General features: G+C 31.9%; 1 protein-coding gene across 14 annotated transcripts in view; it reads right to left on the bottom strand.

The window, feature by feature from the left end:
* The window catches only part of cno (adherens junction formation factor afadin), a 153175-nt gene that overhangs the window by 44981 nt on the left and 89681 nt on the right, over positions 1 to 18513 (bottom strand). For 10 of the 14 annotated variants that reach the window (XR_015546172.1, XM_087409543.1, XM_087409546.1 and 7 more), the window contains exons 4-6: positions 13900 to 14184; positions 11115 to 11398; positions 10187 to 10286 (exon numbers count right to left, since the gene is read on the bottom strand). Coding sequence is in view for 11 of the 14 variants with exons in the window: in XM_087409543.1 (XP_087265669.1) it covers positions 10187 to 10286; positions 11115 to 11398; positions 13900 to 14184 (669 nt within the window). In the remaining 3 variants the exon portion in view is untranslated. Of the gene's footprint in view, positions 1 to 81; positions 4041 to 6956; positions 9245 to 10186; positions 10287 to 11114; positions 11399 to 13899; positions 14185 to 18513 lie in introns of those variants that run through there. The other 4 variants (XM_087409552.1, XM_087409549.1, XM_087409550.1 and 1 more) reach the window with 4 other exon arrangements.

Raw genomic sequence — 18513 nt, 5'->3', positions numbered from 1 at the left:
CTGCAATTTATATCATTTTACAATCATCGATTTAATAATCTTAAAATCTCAAGGGATTCTCAAAGTTCCTGAGAAACTTACGGTAAATAAGCGTCCGATATTTGAGAATAGAATTCAATGAGCTTCGTCAGAGCTTCCACAAGTCTCTACAAAAGGTATAATCATATGATCAATTTATAATAAAGTTTCGTAAACTTTGATTCACTGAACGTTGCCCAATTTTAGATTCAAATTTACTTGAATTGCTCCAAAATCCAAAGTTGGTTACAAATGCTCGTTGAAAGCAATACATGGGACACTCACCTAACATCACCTCCGCCTTGCCGCTTCGGCGTGGCTTGAATGACCAAAGTCCAATCATGTAACACTTCTAAATCGACGATTTACGAATAATAACATGAAGATTTAACCATGAGAAGATTTTTATCCAAATCACAACCGACACTTTAACAGTTCTATGTTAATGACACGTAAAAAAACTGTGCCATTCAGATGTCACAAAAATACACCTTTTTATAAAACGAGTTTTTCAGTTCTTCATATCCAGCATTACATTTTTGATTCATTTAATTTTATAAGTACAACCATCATCTGCTTCATCTTGTCTCAATTATTGTCGTTAATAGTGTCTCCGTATTAATAGTTATAGATAACGTATTTATTAATAAACTGTTTTTGTAAAATTATAATAGTAAGATGTTTATTATGTGTGAAGAATCTATTAGAAAACATTCGTAAATGAGATATTTATAAAGATATACAAAGTATCTAATTATAAAGTTTATATTATTCCGAATTAAAGTTGCATATAAAGTAATAAGTACAAAAAAAAACGATTAGATTGATAGACCGATTTTCCTGATGATATCGCGAATAAGTATGTTGTTTCACGTCGTTTCTCAGAATGGTACCAATACATTTACAGATATCGGTACATTTACAAATCGATTAGTGAAAAATATCTTCATAAAATACAAAATTCTGGGAATAACACAAAACTTTGGCTCACGTAATTAAAATGCATCTGTTGCAATTTGTACATAACTTTCATCTTTTAGTTCACTCAGCAATAAATGCTACTGTCACATTGTAATATGAAGGATTTGTAAACATTACAGACGCAGTTAACTCAATAATCACTAAGCAAAAATAACTCGGCACATACACTTGACTAACTTAATCTTGAATTAAAAAATAACTGTAAATCTTTATATTACATTCTAAAACTTGGATTGTAAATAAATATATTTTCGTTTCTCTCATTCACTGTCATGATCCTTCGCTGACAAAATCAATTAATTAAAATTTTAATTAATTTTTTACAGAAAAATAATACAATTAAAACGAAACATTTTTCAAAACAATTAAATTTTATTCGTTTTAATTATATGTATATCACTTTATAGTAAATTTTTTACGCGGCATATTATTTTTTGCTGAACGAATTGTCCTTTATTAATATGTAAATTCTAATTCGAATAAGAGAAAGAGAGAGAGAGAGAGAGAGAGAGAGAGAGAGAGAGAGAGAGAGAGAAATATAATGTGCATTCGAACCTAACAAGATTAAAGATAACGTAATTATAAGTAAGTAATGAGTTTCACGCACGCGCTATTGGGAATTAATCATATTTTTAATTTATATCTATACGCGAATTAATATATGTTTAAAGACTCCGTTTAAACTTGCAATTAAATTTTTTAAAGCTGCGAAAATCTGTATTGTTAAACACATTTAATAAATCGCGTACGTTATAAGAAAATTATTTGCAATATTTTTTATTTTATCTTAAGCATCATAAATCAATAAACGCAACTTTATAAATGCAAATGAAAAATGTTAATTGTTCGCACATAATTATTCGCATATCATGAAACAGCTATAAGCGAAAGCGAAAGCGTAACACCTTTAATGTCCGTGACGCACAAAACGATACTCTACGCGGCTCGCCCGTTAAAACAACACTGATGTGTAACTTCTTGTTACTTTCTGTCCCGTATACAGGTGTATATAGAAACAAGAATAAAGTGCACGTGAGACCAGCGCAAGCGTGTTAACAAGTGTCCCTTGCGCTATACGAAACTATAGCCGCTTCATTTATTCCCTATGAAATTATTTATCAGCTTCCGCATTAAATCGAGAGGGATTCATGCGACAGTTAATTTTTAATGGAAAATATGGACTAGGAAAAACGCTGAAGGAAAATGTATCCTTATAATTAGCGTTGGATAGTGTTATAAATATACATACAGAAGTATCCATGCAAGTGTTTTAACTTCCTACTGAGAGAAAGAAAATAAAAAATTTTTTTTTGCGTAATCAGCAGGCAATAACTCTTCTTTTATTAGATTCTTTCTAAATTACTAATCTACGATTATTGATTCGTTATTTTTCTTGGTTTTTTTTATATATATGACTATAGAGACACTTCTTGAATAATATTCTAGATATGTTTTCATGAATTTGTAAAATTTCTAATATTACATATTATATTATAATTACAAGAAAAATCAAAGCTTTTCTCTCTGCTTTAATTAATTGAACAAAAACGTACATATGTTCACATTAAATCGTGATTAATCGTACCTCAAAGACGTTGCCAAATAATAATTTGTAATATCAATATTTTGATCATCAAAGAAAGATTTATAAACAAAAAGTTTAACAATCAACCTGACTGATTTTGAAATCAGTCATATTGATCTTTATATGGTTGAGCAATAATATATTTTTAATCAATAATATATGATTTTTACAATGTTGTTAAATTTCGTTTTGTTTTTGCAATTGCAATTACAAAATTCTTTTCTTAATTTTATGAAAATTTAACAAAAAAAATATTATCCTATTATTTAATGTGTAAATCTTTGGATAAGTTATGGTCTCATAAATCTCTCTCATAAGAAAATATTTGAATAAAACTTTGTCATAGGAAAAAAATTATACTTATATTATCATTTATAAAAATCATTAAGTGTTAAGTATGCGTTAGACTTTAAACTGACCTTCAAGGTACTTTATCTTAAATAATTTAAAAGTTAAAACTTCTTTAAAAATATAATTTCGAAAAATTCTAAATTAAAAAATTTAATATTATACTTCTAAAAAGAAAATAACCGGACCCAATTTGGACTGTTTCAATGAGTCACTGGTTGTTTGTATATAATTATAATTAATGATTAATTTAAGGATATTTTATATGTATATATACATATTTTCAAAATGATAACAAAATTATGAAAAAAATTACAGATTATTCTATCTATAATCTATCTATCTATTCTATAATCACGTTCAAAAATAATACAACAAATGTGGTAACTATTTACTATCTTGATCATAAGTTATTTTAATAAATAGTAGTATTTTTTAAATCTATGTTCTATAATAAAAATATATGGAAATGTATTATAAAATAAATGATAAAAATCTCAATTTTTAATATAAATACATTATTCATATAGATTATTTATGTAGATTCAAGATACGTAATTCAAGATTATTTACATTGCGATGCATAAACTAGTTGTCCAGTAAATAAACAAAACATTTATTTGTTCTATACATTTGTAACTAATCAGTGAATTGCAATAAAGTTTTGCATAAATTATTTTGAATATTTGAAGTACTTTTAAACGAAAAATGTAAATTTTATCATTTTTTTTAATTTTAATTTTTAACAATAAAAATAATAATTTAAGAATAAAATAAATAATCTATAAAAATGTGTTATTAAACAAAAATGTAATCATTATTCATACAACTTATGTATACCATTTATTTTTGAAATGTAAATATTAAACATACTTCTAAATTTAATTTTCTTTAAAGGGACTGTACATCTAATACATCCTTAACAGATAACAATACTAATTCAAGCAGGCAATCCATACGACTCAATTGCATCAATTCACAAATTATATTATTCATTGTGTAAAAAGAGAAAAACTACGGCATGATCATGATCATGTAATATTTCATAAGTAATTACTTTCTATTAGGTGTTGGAATTAATTCGTAGCGTTTTTTAATGAAAGAATGTTATTTATTTCACATGAGCATTAAAAAATACATTAATGAAAGTACTTCCCATCACTTGTAAAACGCTACGAATTAATTCCAACACCTAATATAATTATAAAAACGTGATTAATTTTTGTAATTCATATTACTATAGATCTATATTCATACTTTACAATACTATATTTAGTAGGGACGCATCAGATATCCGAAAAGTATCCAGTATCCGATATTATCCAGTATTTTATTACCATCCGAATAGTCGGATATCATCCGGGAATATATATCCAATTGAAATTTTAAATTGTTGATTTTTTTTTAATATGAATATTCTATAAATAAGTGTACATACTCATCATGCTATGATATTTTATATTTTGCTACAAAATTTGTTTCTCTATACAGTTATCATCTCTATTGATAATCAAACTCGGACAATAACATTAAAATCATAATTATTATCATATTTTCCCTTTTCCTTTTTGCTCCCTTTTTTTCTTTTTTTACTCATCTTTTTTTTTTAAACATTGTCCCGGAATCGGATCGGATATCCGGAAAATATCGGATATCCAACTCGAAAAATTGTCTTCTCGGATATCCGATGTTACATTCTTTTCGGATATCCGATAATTTTACGACCTGGTGGTCGTAGGTGGATTTCTAATATTTAGTTTATGTGTTTGTCACAATGTTTTGTTTATAATTAAAGAAAAGGATTCTTTGTATGATGATAGCAATGTGGGCCATGTCCGAACCCGTAAGTGTGACATTTGTCAAATATGTTCATGAAGATTGTGTGAAATTAACTAAAAATGATAAAGGGCCTTTTACTTGTCCGAACTGCGAGTAAATCTATAAGCATAGTTTTAAGAAGAAGTTAACACAGATATTCAATGTTTAACTTGCTAAATAGCTTTTTTTATACATATATTTATACAGTATATATTTATACAGTAAAATTATAAACTCATAAAAGTAACGTTGGATCACTTTATTTTCCATATTTTTAATATTTTCATATGAAAAAAAGAAAACATATACGTGGCTCATTTTGCTAAGGAATCCCAAATGCTATCTCTCTTTTAAATCTCTATTGCATCTCATATATAAATATATGAACATGATTCATATTTATTTCAATGTTCAGGAATGTTCCCTCTTTCGAATATGACCATTAATCTTCAATTTAGACCTTAGCAAAAAAACAAAAAATTCTCAAAGCTTAGGGAGCCTACATTGGGCCCGGTTACCTAATATCGTAATTACATCATTAAAACTTTATTCTTGTTAAAATACTTGTTTCATTATTATACGTAAATAGAAATTAATTTAGGAAAAACAAAAAAATATTCATTCACTTAAAAAGATTATTCATTTATCTATATATATATATATATATATATATATATATATATTAGGTGTTGGAATTAATTCGTAGCGTTTTACAAGTGATGGGAAGTACTTTCATTAATGTATTTTTTAATGCTCATGTGAAATAAATAACATTCTTTCATTAAAAACGCTACGAATTAATTCCAACACCTAATATATACCTACATAAAAATAATTATATTATATTCAACTGAAATTCTATGTACATACTAACATCGTAGCTTCAATAGCTTAAAAATGTATCACTTACGAAAGTTGTATTTATAATATTCTATTTCTCCATATATTTTCATTAGAACACAGATAAAAAAAATATTACTTTTTATTGAAATAATTTTTGATCTAGATTCTAAGCCGTCGCTAAATTTTTTATTCTTAAATGCTATTAGAATAATCTGTAATTATTATTTTGAAAATGTATGTGAAATACTTTAATCGTCATGAGTACGATCCGAATCGTTTCGATTGGAAATCGCAACTCATCATCGCTGCGATCATAATCAAGAAACTGAAAATTTCGATTCAACGCGGAGCAACATGTCGGAATCATCAGGATCGGCGCACGCGACTACTCCACCAGGCGGAAAGGAGAAATTATCCGAGATATTTTTAGAAAAACGAAGGTAGCACGCTAGTACTTGAATGTAGGTCGACATATAACGTAGTCGTTCCGGCGTTTTATTGATTTCCCGCGGACTCAATTCCGGCGTACACGCCGTCGCCGATTTGCCGTTTTGGATGTACGACGCATGTAAAAAGATCACAAGAGATCGACGTGCACTCTAATCAGTCTGACATTTCTCTATCCTACTGGTCACGATTGCCTTTAGAGCGCATAAAACCTGCCTAAACCTAAAGAATGACTAAAAAAAACATTCTATTCATATACAATAATAACTCATAACAACTCAATATAACTATATATAACTTTTTCTTTAAGATCAATCTTCTCTTTAATACTTGTGATTAAATAAATAATGTTTGTTTTGAATCGAGAAAACTATTATATATTGTGATGATATCAAACAATAAAATCAACATTTCTGTCCAAAATTACAATGATCTTTTCATAAATTATCGCATTCTCTAATAAAGCTATATACATAATATGTATGTTCAAATAATATTTTGTTATCTCCTGGGATGCTATCATCTTTTACATACAATGAGAAGTATACATGCAAACAAGACAAACTGCAAACCTTATTAACAATTATCGAAAAATTCAATAATACGCAAAATTTTTATATATAATGAAACTTAAAAATCTTGCTGTTTTTAACAATCATTCTTCTTCAATAAAAAGCAAACATGGTCGAAGAAAATATATTTTACAAAAATAAAATAAAACTAGGGAAAAATATGTACATTGTCATTAAATAATTCAAGTTTTCAGCAGAGCTACTTTACAATATAAGAACGTTTATATTTTAACAAATTAACAATAGCTATTTTAACAAATTAACATGGAATCACATCAAGAAGAAACTTGAGCTCTATATGCGTCATGCATGATTCAGTTTCATCAGCTTTAACAGAAGCTTACGTCGTATTCCCCAATCCATCATGACGATCGCCTTATTTAATTAAATTTTGTGGTCCCTTCGTCGATTATTGCTGCTGCTAAATATTGGTCCCTTCTTTGTTCCCTTCTTTCGTTGCTCCGTTTTCCTCATGAGAATCCGCTGGCGCCTCAAGCTAATCAGGCGAATCTTATCAATTATAATTATCGATGGACATGAAAACGTAATCAAATTTCTTCGGCATCTATTCTCGCTACAATGATGATGAATTTAAAATGAATTGACTTGAATTTATCCTCAATCTATTTCTATTATGCTCGATATTTGATTTACATGCCAGCGACATTGTCTAAACTTAGACTATGGATAAAATCAAGAGTGGAAGTCGTTCGTATGCTTCCTATCTTTAATAATAATTCAATAGAAGAAATTATAAATCTGCTTAGCTGATCATATTCTTAATTGAATCTCAATGTTAATATTACAGATCGACATTACGATATACTTGAGGAAGATATTAATATACTTATTCAGATACAATTATGTTGAAAGTCAAGTAAACATGTCACTGCAATGGTCGCTAATGATCGCATTAATTAAAATGTTGCTTCGAGTTCTCACAATAACACTCCATGGCATTGACCGTGATAGTTCCCAAATAGATCACAAGATATTTATGAGCCACAACTATAGATTGTGCGATTTGTAAGATAGAGATAACGTATTGATGATAAAGAGTTCATTCAAGATGTGATCGACGAACACTGATGGGTCAATAGAGTATGTCGTCGATTATGCAATTGATAATATTGTCAAATCGATCTCTTTGTTGTTCATGGAAGTCTGATATTTAATGTTGATTTAAAGAGAAGACGAACAGCTCTCACATGTTAATGTAATAACGCATTAGGATAATCTATAATGATCATAATTATAATGATCAGATAAAATCGTCGTTAATTCAGCGACAATTCTTTTAGAGGTATCATATAATAGCCATAACTATCACTATTTGCCAGAATAATGAATTTCAATCGTCTCTGATTAGGTCGACTTTGAGACTTGCATTCAAGTGTCACGTGTTATTGGTCAAGGAGACACCTGCATACTTGATCAAGGTTTTGCGTAATCTGTGCAATATTTTTATTATGTCTCGATAATGATAGGCCAATAGAATTCTTTCGTATTGTCCACTTCTAAGTTATGCATGTTATCAATAATCATTCCTTTATGTGAATTATGAGACTTATCGAATATCGTATTTCTATTGTTACAAATATTTCATGTCAATAAGATTCAATTACATTGGATTACGATTACTAATGGCTTAATTAGTAGGTCGTACTTAAGATTTGATAATCACTTGATCTTTCACAAAATTGCGCAGAATGACCAGATTATGCAATTGAAATAGATTCACTTTCATCAATTCACTTTTCTTTGATATGTTGAGGAGTTCGGGTTCGATAACGCTGGTCATTAACGCCTTACGTTCGCGTGTATAATCGTTATTTATTTCTTTAATCACATACGTGGTTATTTATTCCTTCGTACACATTATGGCGCATTATCGCAATCGTGTGAGTGGGTGGTTCCACTTTCGCTACTATGAAGTCTTTAATACATACGTTGATAATGAGTTAATCGTGTTCAAAGATGCCACACCTTGGATCACTGCGTGTTGCATTATATGCGTATAATTATAACTATTCACTTCTTCATTCAATTATATAGAGAGGTGTTACAGTGAGTAGATTCAATTATGTCACTCCGAATCCTCTGCTGCGTTTCCATAAAACAAATCAACCGTGTGTAGTTATATATTGCGTCGTATTTATACATCGCAAAGAATAACACATTTATTTATTCGGTCGAGGCTACAACAGATCACCGAACATGTGGGCGAGTACACTTTTGTCACAAGCTCGATAACGATTGTAGGATTCCGGATTCAATATATAAACGTTTTTAAACAAACAAAATAATTAAGCAACAAACTAATTAATGTACGGATTATTGTACAAAGTAGGCACTAAATCTTGACATATTTCACGCAACATATGCTGGAACAATTATAATTTCAACTCAGATAAGATTAACGATTGCTCGATTCGTTGCACAAATTTTGACTCAAACTGTCGGACATTATGGGCAATTATTTCTCCATGAATGACGATATCGAAACGAGGGCAAAGACGACGACAAGGCGGCGACGATGGCGCCCGCGCACTGGCGCCAGTACCAACGACATGAGCCAACTGAGGCAATGTTGGTATCGGTTATTTTCCTTGCCACCCTTATATCTCCCATCGACTACCCTCTGTTCTTCGATTCCTCCTCCTCTCTCTTCTGTCGCTCCTCTCTTGAACCTTCGCCTTTATCAGCTGATATTAAAAGTTTTTTATTTTTTTATACACAACTTTATAAATTTAATTTTTACTTTAACTTCATTCCTTCTAGCCTTCTTTCTCATTAAACTTTTGTTCTCATCTCGTAAATTCTAATGTCAATCTTTTTTCATTAGATCAATCCTCCTATTTTATCCTATCATCTCCATTTCAAAAATTCTTTCCTCCTCCGCGCCTATTGACTTTTACCTTCTTTTACCATTCTTTTCCATCATAGACATTTTAAGTGATATTATAATAGATATAATTTAAATAGTTCACAAAAAAACTCTGTGTCCAGTTTATTATTCTCGTGCAATACATATGTAATAAAATTTTTACTTGCCTTTTTACAAACAATATTCGCTATCTAACCAAATGTCGATTCATTATTAATATATCTTTTATTAAAATTTAAAAATTAAGATATTGTATCTAAAGTTTATGCAAATTAACTTAAAAATGAAGCATGCAAAAATTATTTCTCTCGCTAAAGAATTAAAATTATATCATATTATTATCTCAAAAGATTTAAATTTAAAAATAAAAACAGTTTGTTGAATTACTGACGTATTTTACATAAAATTATTGTAGTGTTAGAACTTGATATTTTAAATCTCTTTAATAAAAGATAAATTGAAAGACGAAAAACTTAGTATATTTTCAAATGTATAATACAAAGATTAATTCCAAATATGAGGAGTAAAAAACATACTTGCGTTATGTTAACACTTTAAGTAACAAAATTGTTCGAACCTAAGCATATCCACTTTCCTCTTTTTCTTTTTCATTCAATTGGACTATCATGTACACGCAAAATTAGAATTATGTAGCAATTAAGCATTGATGTAAAAGTAAATTCTTACCTCGCGTGGAAGGATGATTCATTAATATCGCCAAAGGACACTCGTCATCGTCCAATATATATTCCTGATGCATATTGGCACTCACGTTTTCACTATTAACCTACATCATAAACAAGATAGTGATTTAATTTACAATATGTGCTTTTAACAAAAAATATTTGATGTTTGTATATTTATTTATAATTTCCAGAAATGAAGAAGTTAAAAAAAGAAGTTAAAAAAGAAGCTAATTAAATGTTATAAAAATATATCGTATTGTATAAATCATACTTTTAATTTAAGATATTTGTCTGCTGTATATTTAGTATTCATACAGGCTAACATACTTTTTCTATATTATTCTTTCAATTTCTATGTTTCATGTTCTATATTCGACGAGAACCATGTTCTTGTCGATTATGCTTTGTTAAACTACATTAAGTAAAATATATTATCATTCAATTTTCTGTTTCTATTAACTTCATAGATACATTGCAAACTATTAATATTGTTATTATATCTCATTATTGTGTGTAATCACTTTACTATTAATTTCTTTTTTATCGATTTTAGTAATCTTCCTTAATAATTATTGAATTAGTTCTTTTATAAATATGTTTTGTATATGCATAAATACGTAATTTTACAGATTTTTATATTTTTACATTCATCTCCTTTTTTAAATTATACTATTTAACAATTTGAGATATCTTTTTAAAATAAAATTTTATATTTTATTTATAGTATTACTCAACATAAAATATCTAAACGATTAAGTTTCATTTATAGCATCGATTAATATATTCCGAATTGCGCTACTTTTTAGATTAAATTGAAATTAGTTGAAGAAATCAATTTTTAAAATTTCAGATTTTTAAAATCTGCTAAATTATCACCATATATAACAATATTTTATGCATGGATAAATTTCGCGATAATTCGTATATACCTGCACAAGGCAATATAACTGTGGGTCCACTTTTTCCAGGCCATATTTAGAAAGCATTTCTCGCACAACCTGAGCGGCGGAATCGCGCACACTCAATAGCAGCGTTTTGTATGGCACATCTTTGCACAACGCCTCACCATAAATTTTCAATGTGCCGCCTGTGTCAGGACCGCCGTCTTTACTACGAAATTGTTGGAGTCTTCTTTCAAGCTTCTGTTGGCGACGTCGTCTCATCACCGCTTCCGGATTCGAGATACTCCTCGTAAAACTGGTCTCAGGCAATTCTAAAAATAATAATAATATCATTAATAATATAGAAAGAAAAAAACATTCTTAGTTATAATAAGGAAGTATATCATTTTTGTCATTATTTTCATTATAATACGATCGTAAATAATCAAATTAGGATAATAAATTTATCGTTCAAGATAATAATAATATATTATAATAACTTTCAACTTTATATTTTTCTGTATTTGGAGCGCGCAGCCATTAAATTGTTTTCTTCAAATGCGACTCTTCGTACGCTTTCTGCAGCATTATAAACGCATTTTTTGCAGACAAATCCTTTGAAACAAAATTTAATGGCTGTGCGTTGTTCTACTGTATTATTCATTTTCGAATTAATTACCGCACGACACTTGTTCTTTACACGCACATCTCGCAGACTGTCGATAATGCACGCACAGCTTTGAAACTTCGCATACGCGTTCGTAAGGCATGCTAGTATTAGTACATAAAGTTTTATAGAAATCGGGCCACTAGTTACAGTTTCTGTGAATGCATTCCGGGATCCCTAACTTTTGGGACAGACTGTGTATATCATATTTATAGTCATTTGAATTACTTGAACTGATTTTAAGTCCGCAAAAATTAATTCAGCGCGCAATTCAAATGACTACGAATATGGTATATATGCATATACATATATAGTATATACAAATTAAATTATTTAAGCATTAAAAATCCAGCTTCGATTGTTATGGGCCATTATTTCCTATTTCCTATTAGTTTTATTTTCATATGTACGGTCCAATAAGATTCTTATTATTCTTATCATTTAATCTTTTTTAATTTCTTTTTAAAACCCTTTTAAAATAAAATATTTTTCAAAGATTATTTCATTTATTCATATTCGTATGTTATTTAATTTTTTAGTAACTTTATGTAAATAATAATTTTAATAATACTCCAGATTAGGGGACCCTCCTCCAATGACCTTGACCTTGACATATGTGGTTAAGGTGTGACCCTGAATGACTTTCAATAGTTTTAGCTAATAATATCACTCGTTATTAGTTAAAAAGTTATTAATAAAAACAGGTTGAAAAATAACATTTTATTTTCTGTCATATATTATATAATATTAAAAACTATTCTATATCCTTCCTTGCTTATATAATGACTATTAACTCACCCCCCCCCCCCCGCTTCAGGGGCGCCAAATTCCACGCGAAGCGACTCTCACCCACATATGTAATACTCCTATATTGCTAATGTAGCCTCTTTTTAGGAATGGAGGGGGGGGATGCGAAGACAACGAAATACAGAATATCGGATCTCTCACTTCCACAGTACCTCGAATGTGTTAGCATAAGTAATTAATGCGTTAGCATAATTAATGCCCGTACTCATAGTGTACTGTGATCTGATTCATGCTAACAACGTTCATGAGCATCATTTGTCTTCGTTTAACATTTGACAAACAACAAGGATAAAATGATTTTAAGCGCTGTGAGCGTGAATCGAACAGCGGCCATAATCAAACCTTGTACTTAAAACTTCCTTAAATTTATCTTTAGATGCTTAGTAGCCAATGAAATAATTTGTAGAGTATTTGAAGATAAATTTTAGAAAGCCTTAAATATAAGACTTGACTATGAATACGATCAAAATCGCATTTTTGTTTCTTTTTTTAAATAAACTTTTATATAAACAACAATATGGAGACGCGTATAATCATATACATAATATTATTGTACTACGCAATAAATACATGCGAACGAGGACCAGTGCACATGTATGGGATAAAATTGGTTAGAAACGCGCGCGTGCGTACTGAAGCGGATATACTATCTAAGTGAGAGATAGATATCGTCTGCACCGTGGTGTTTTCGCCAGCTCTTAATTGATGTTAGCAATATAATAGTATTTGTTACATATACTCATCTTACTTCCACATGAAGCGACTTCCACCGCATCCCCCCCCCTCTGTTTACGGGCGCATGACTTCCATGCGAAGCAACTCCTACCCCATCTCCCCTCTGCTTAAGGGTGCACAACTTCCACGCAAAGCGATTCTCACACCACTTCCCCCCCCCCTTTTTAGGAGCGCACGACTTTCACTTTTCACGCGAAGCAACTTGGCGAGATGGGATGGAGCTCGTATAGAAAGTCGTGTGCCTCTAAGCAGGGGAGGAAATTAGATGGGGTCGCTTCATGTGGAAATCGTGCGCCTCTAAGCAGGGTGGAGGTGAGGTACGAGTTATTTCGTGCGCCCCTAAGTGGGGGGGGTGAGGTGGGATGGAAGTCGTTTCTCATGGTCAGTCGTAAAATATATTTTAAAGTAGGACGTTTTTGTTCTATATAGTGAAAGACATTATTATTCAGATTTTTTTTCTTAATAACTTTTTAAGGAGTAACGAGCTAAAATCAATTGGAGGTTACTCAGGATCACAACCTTGATAACATATATCAAGATCAAGATCATTGGAGAGGGGGGGTCCCCTAAACTGGAGTATTACCATAATTTTATACAAACAGTCTGAAAATAATATTTACTGACCCGTGTAAAGCTTCTCGGCGACACCGTTCTGATCACCCGGCATCGCATTCTCATCCTGCTCTAAACTCTTTAATCGACTGAGCTTCTCCTGCTTCTTAATCTGTTTTTTCTCCCGCTTGCTCAACTTTCTTCGGAAGCTAGAACCCTCGGCTGAAGTAAAACCGACGCCTTGCGCATTGGTTTTATCGTCGATCCTCTTCAGCAAGAAGCGTCCCTCCCGATCGTCCATATGCCAATTTAGTTGAACTAGTAATGGTTTTTCTTCTAAATCAAGCTTACGCTCCTCTGTAAACAAAATTCCATATACATTATTATTAACAATAATAAATGGTTTAACAATAATAAGTGAATTTATTAAGACCGTATATGTATAATACACAACAAGAAAGAGTTTAATGTCCATAATGATCGAAGCTGAATATTAAATGCTTTAAATAATTTCTGAATTTGTGAATTTATATACTAAATTATACTATTATACTATTATATTATTTATTAATATTATTATACTAAATATGTAGTCATTTGAACTGCGCATCGAATTGATTTTTCGGACTTATAAACACAAATAAACTCTAATAATATCACAAATTAAAGTGACAAGTAATTTAATAATTTGATGCTCAATTCAGGCATTCTATTAGAAAGATGTTAAGGTACTGAAAAACTGTAAATAAATTTAGTATATAAATTCATAGAAATTATTTAAAACATTTAATTAGAATAAGATCCAGTTTCGGCCGTTATGGATTAAACTCTTACTCGTTATTAAATTAGATTAAAATATTATAGAGAAAATAACATTACTAAAAAGTTACAATTAATTAAAGTACATTCTCCACTCCAAGAAAAATAGACATGAATTTATACATTAAATATAAATGTGTGTACATGTATTTAAACAGCATAATTCAGTTAATAGAAATTTGTAGTATATTAAATATTAATTAAAGATAAAAATATGCGATCTTTTTGGGATATATTCATATGTCCCAGAAATGTCTCAGAAATCTAGAATATTTGAGACACCATGCACAATGCTCGTATATAGATAGAACGGATTAAACTAACAAGGGAACATTACTTTTTGTCTTATTCGGATTTTAATCAAACTTAATACCAATGTTTATCACCATCAAAGATGGAAATATATAAAACATTTCATCAGAAATCCGAAATGTGAAACAATATTTTAGTAGTGTTGTATAATGATCTAAATGAAAAGAAAACTTGATTTTGAAAAAGTATGCTTTCAATCTTCTCATTTAGAACATTATATAACATTTTATATATTATATTCACATTCGAATTAGATACTTGTGATATCAAAAATTGTAAAACTAATATTAGTTTTTTCCGCTGTGCTTATTGAATATATATGTATTCTGTTTCGATCATTCAATAATCAATCTTCATACTTATATTTAATTATTACCCTTTTTAATCTTTAAAAACATTTTCGGGTATGGCATACCTAGGCCTTTTTATTTTCAAGATTAGAACTTTTTTGTTTTTGAAAGGTGACTACCATCTTAGATTAGAAAATAAGCTTGATGATTTTATCTTTATAATATAGCTGTTTCAAGGTGACTTAAAAATACAAAATATAAATAAAAAGGAGCATATAGCCACGACGCTATATGTTTTAAACAAAGTCATATATTTAAATTATTATATAAAAACGTAGACGTTTCGGTCAAGATTTGACCATCATCAGTAGATAGAAATATCAGGACGTCAAAAAAAAAAAAGAAAGAAAAGAAATACATAGAATAAAAACAAAGATCATTAGTCAAAAAAGATGATCAAACAGCTTTCTAATCGCATATGGTACTTAATGGTAATTAACAGAGTAAATTGAGGTCCAAGAAAAAGAAAGTAAATATTCAATCGCTGATAAACTATTTTCTGTTACGTCTAGGATTCATTATAGGAAGCGAGGTGCGATTTCGTGTGAAACATATATAATTACACATATAATTTCTAGATTCTATTTAAAATTAAGAAAAAAAATACGTTTTCAATAATATTACTTTAACAAAATATTATTATTCGTCAGACTAGTTTTATAATAACAAACGCTTACCAGGTATTTTGTGACGCAAATCTTCGCAAATGTAATTCGGAGTAAATAATAAAAATTAACAGACAAACATTGGAACCACTGGTAAGAATTATTACTAACAAAATGATGATACCATAGCTAGCAACAGTCTTTATACATTATGACAGAAAAGGAGAAGAAAATTAACATGGAAAGAGTTATTCTATTGGAGAGGGGTTTACTTCAATGACTGGTAGATAGATTTCAGGACGTTTTGTGTTACTCTATTTATTTAAGCCCATTTTTTGATATATATCATCTCGGAAACAATCCTTTTATAATAAGATTGTTCAAGAATGATAGTATTATCCCAATCAATCGATGATCTAGTTTGTGATGAGAGATAACAGACAAAGTATTCGTTGGTCGTTTGAAATCTTTTATATGATTTTTTGAACGCGTTTTCAATTTCCTTGGATATTATCCAGATCCACCATGATCTTGAACAACAAGAGGTTTCAAGAGGTTTTAGCCATTGGCCGGATACTTTAGATAATGCTAATATCGGCAATGTTGTAACTTGCAAAGTATTTATAATTCGAAAAGTACTAAATGAAACAATATTTCATTATAGTGTTTTGAAAAGCTCTCGAAATAAGCTATAAGAATATACATGTATAATAAAAAGTGGAGGGTTCTATTTAAAAAATTTAAAATAATTTTGCCCTGATTTTGACGCTATCCAAGGCCAAACAAATAATACTATCTTATGTCCCCCTCGAAGACAAAAAATTTTTGTCTGAAACATTTTTCGATCTAACGCAGTGTTTCCAAAATATTTCAGTGGATTCTTTAAAACGGGACACCGTGCGTGGGTGGGTGCGTGCGTGCGTGCGTGCGTGCGTGCGTGCGTGCGTGCGTGCGTGCGTGCGTGCGTGCGTGCGTGCGTGCGTGCGTGCGTGCGTGCGTGCGTGCGTGCGTGCGTGCGTGCGTGCGTGCGTGCGTGCGTGCGTGCGTGCGTGCGTGCGTGCGTGCGTGCGTGCGTGCGTGCGTGCGTGCGTGCGTGCGTGCGTGCGTGCGTGCGTGCGTGCGTGCGTGCGTGCGTGCGTGCGTGCGTGCGTGCGTGCGTGCGTGCGTGCGTGCGTGCGTGCGTGCGTGCGTGCGTGCGTGCGTGCGTGCGTGCGTGCGTGCGTGCGTGCGTGCGTGCGTGCGTGCGTGCGTGCGTGCGTGCGTGCGTGCGTGCGTGCGTGCGTGCGTGCGTGCGTGCGTGCGTGCGTGCGTGCGTGCGTGCGTGCGTGCGTGCGTGCGTGCGTGCGTGCGTGCGTGCGTGCGTGCGTGCGTGCGTGCGTGCGTGCGTGCGTGCGTGCGTGCGTGCGTGCGTGCGTGCGTGCGTGCGTGCGTGCGTGCGTGCGTGCGTGCGTGCGTGCGTGCGTGCGTGCGTGCGTGCGTGCGTGCGTGCGTGCGTGCGTGCGTGCGTGCGTGCGTGCGTGCGTGCGTGCGTGCGTGCGTGCGTGCGTGCGTGCGTGCGTGCGTGCGTGCGTGCGTGCGTGCGTGCGTGCGTGCGTGCATTTTATACATGGGGATTGCATGGAACAATCGATGTACTTAATACTGTCACCTGTCGACTACTGTCATCATTCTTAAAGTATTTCTCCAAGAAATTGAGTTTCTACAGATTTTTTTGAAATTTAGATATTGTTTAAAATAATTATATCTATATGTGGTTAAAATTTCAAAAATCCTAGTGTGCCGAAATGGAGATTTCATCTTCAAAGTTTCAGCTTTTAACACGTAAACTTTTATACCAAGCCTTGCCAAAGTAACGTTTAATACTTTGCGGCGGAAAGACTTCCAGCTCCGTAGCGAGCGAAGAGGTGTAACTGCCTGCGTATTGTATAAAAGCAGAAAGAAGAATGAGAGAATAGTGAATGGAGAGTAAGTGTGTGCGAAAGGGAGAGAGATAAAGGTGAGAGAGGTGTGAGAGTAGAGGAAATCAAGGAGATAAGGGAATAGGGGCTCAAGAAATATAGGCAGAGAAAAGGAAAAAGGTTAAGCGGGAGGAGGAAGAGAGGGAAGAGGTGGAGACTTGACGTGGCGCTGCGAGTTGGCTAGAGAATTCGAAGGAACAGTTAGGGAAAAGGAGAGTAAACTGAAGTAGAATGATAGAAAAGAAGAACGAGGAATAGGAAAATATAGATGGCAAACAGGATAGAGAAACTGTTGGAGAAGAGAGTGAGTTTCCACATAACTCTATGTGAAAACAATGTAGGAGAGATAGAGTTAAAAAAAAAACGTGTTAGAAAAAGGGGTTAAAGAAGAAAAGGAAATTTTTAAAAAGAGTAATAGGATGAGATCGCTGGTGAAAGAGAGTGATAGGAGGGGGAAACGTAGGAGGGAAGGAAAAGTGAATATAGGGAGATGGTTAAAAGAGCTGAGAGAGGAAATGAGAGAAGGATTAAAGGGAGTAAGGGAAGTAGCAAGAAAACAGAATGAAGTGCTAAGGAAAAAAATAGAAAAAGCGAGGGAAGAACTGAGGGAGAGAGAGAAAAGATGGAAGAAGGAAAGAAAGG

The sequence above is a fragment of the Acromyrmex echinatior genome, chromosome 9 (genome assembly GCF_024713525.1).
Source record: "Acromyrmex echinatior isolate Ae372 chromosome 9, ASM2471352v2, whole genome shotgun sequence".
NCBI lineage: Eukaryota > Metazoa > Arthropoda > Insecta > Hymenoptera > Formicidae > Acromyrmex > Acromyrmex echinatior.
The sequence above is the reverse complement of the archived record's forward strand: the minus strand, read 5'-3'. Positions and strand labels throughout refer to the sequence as shown.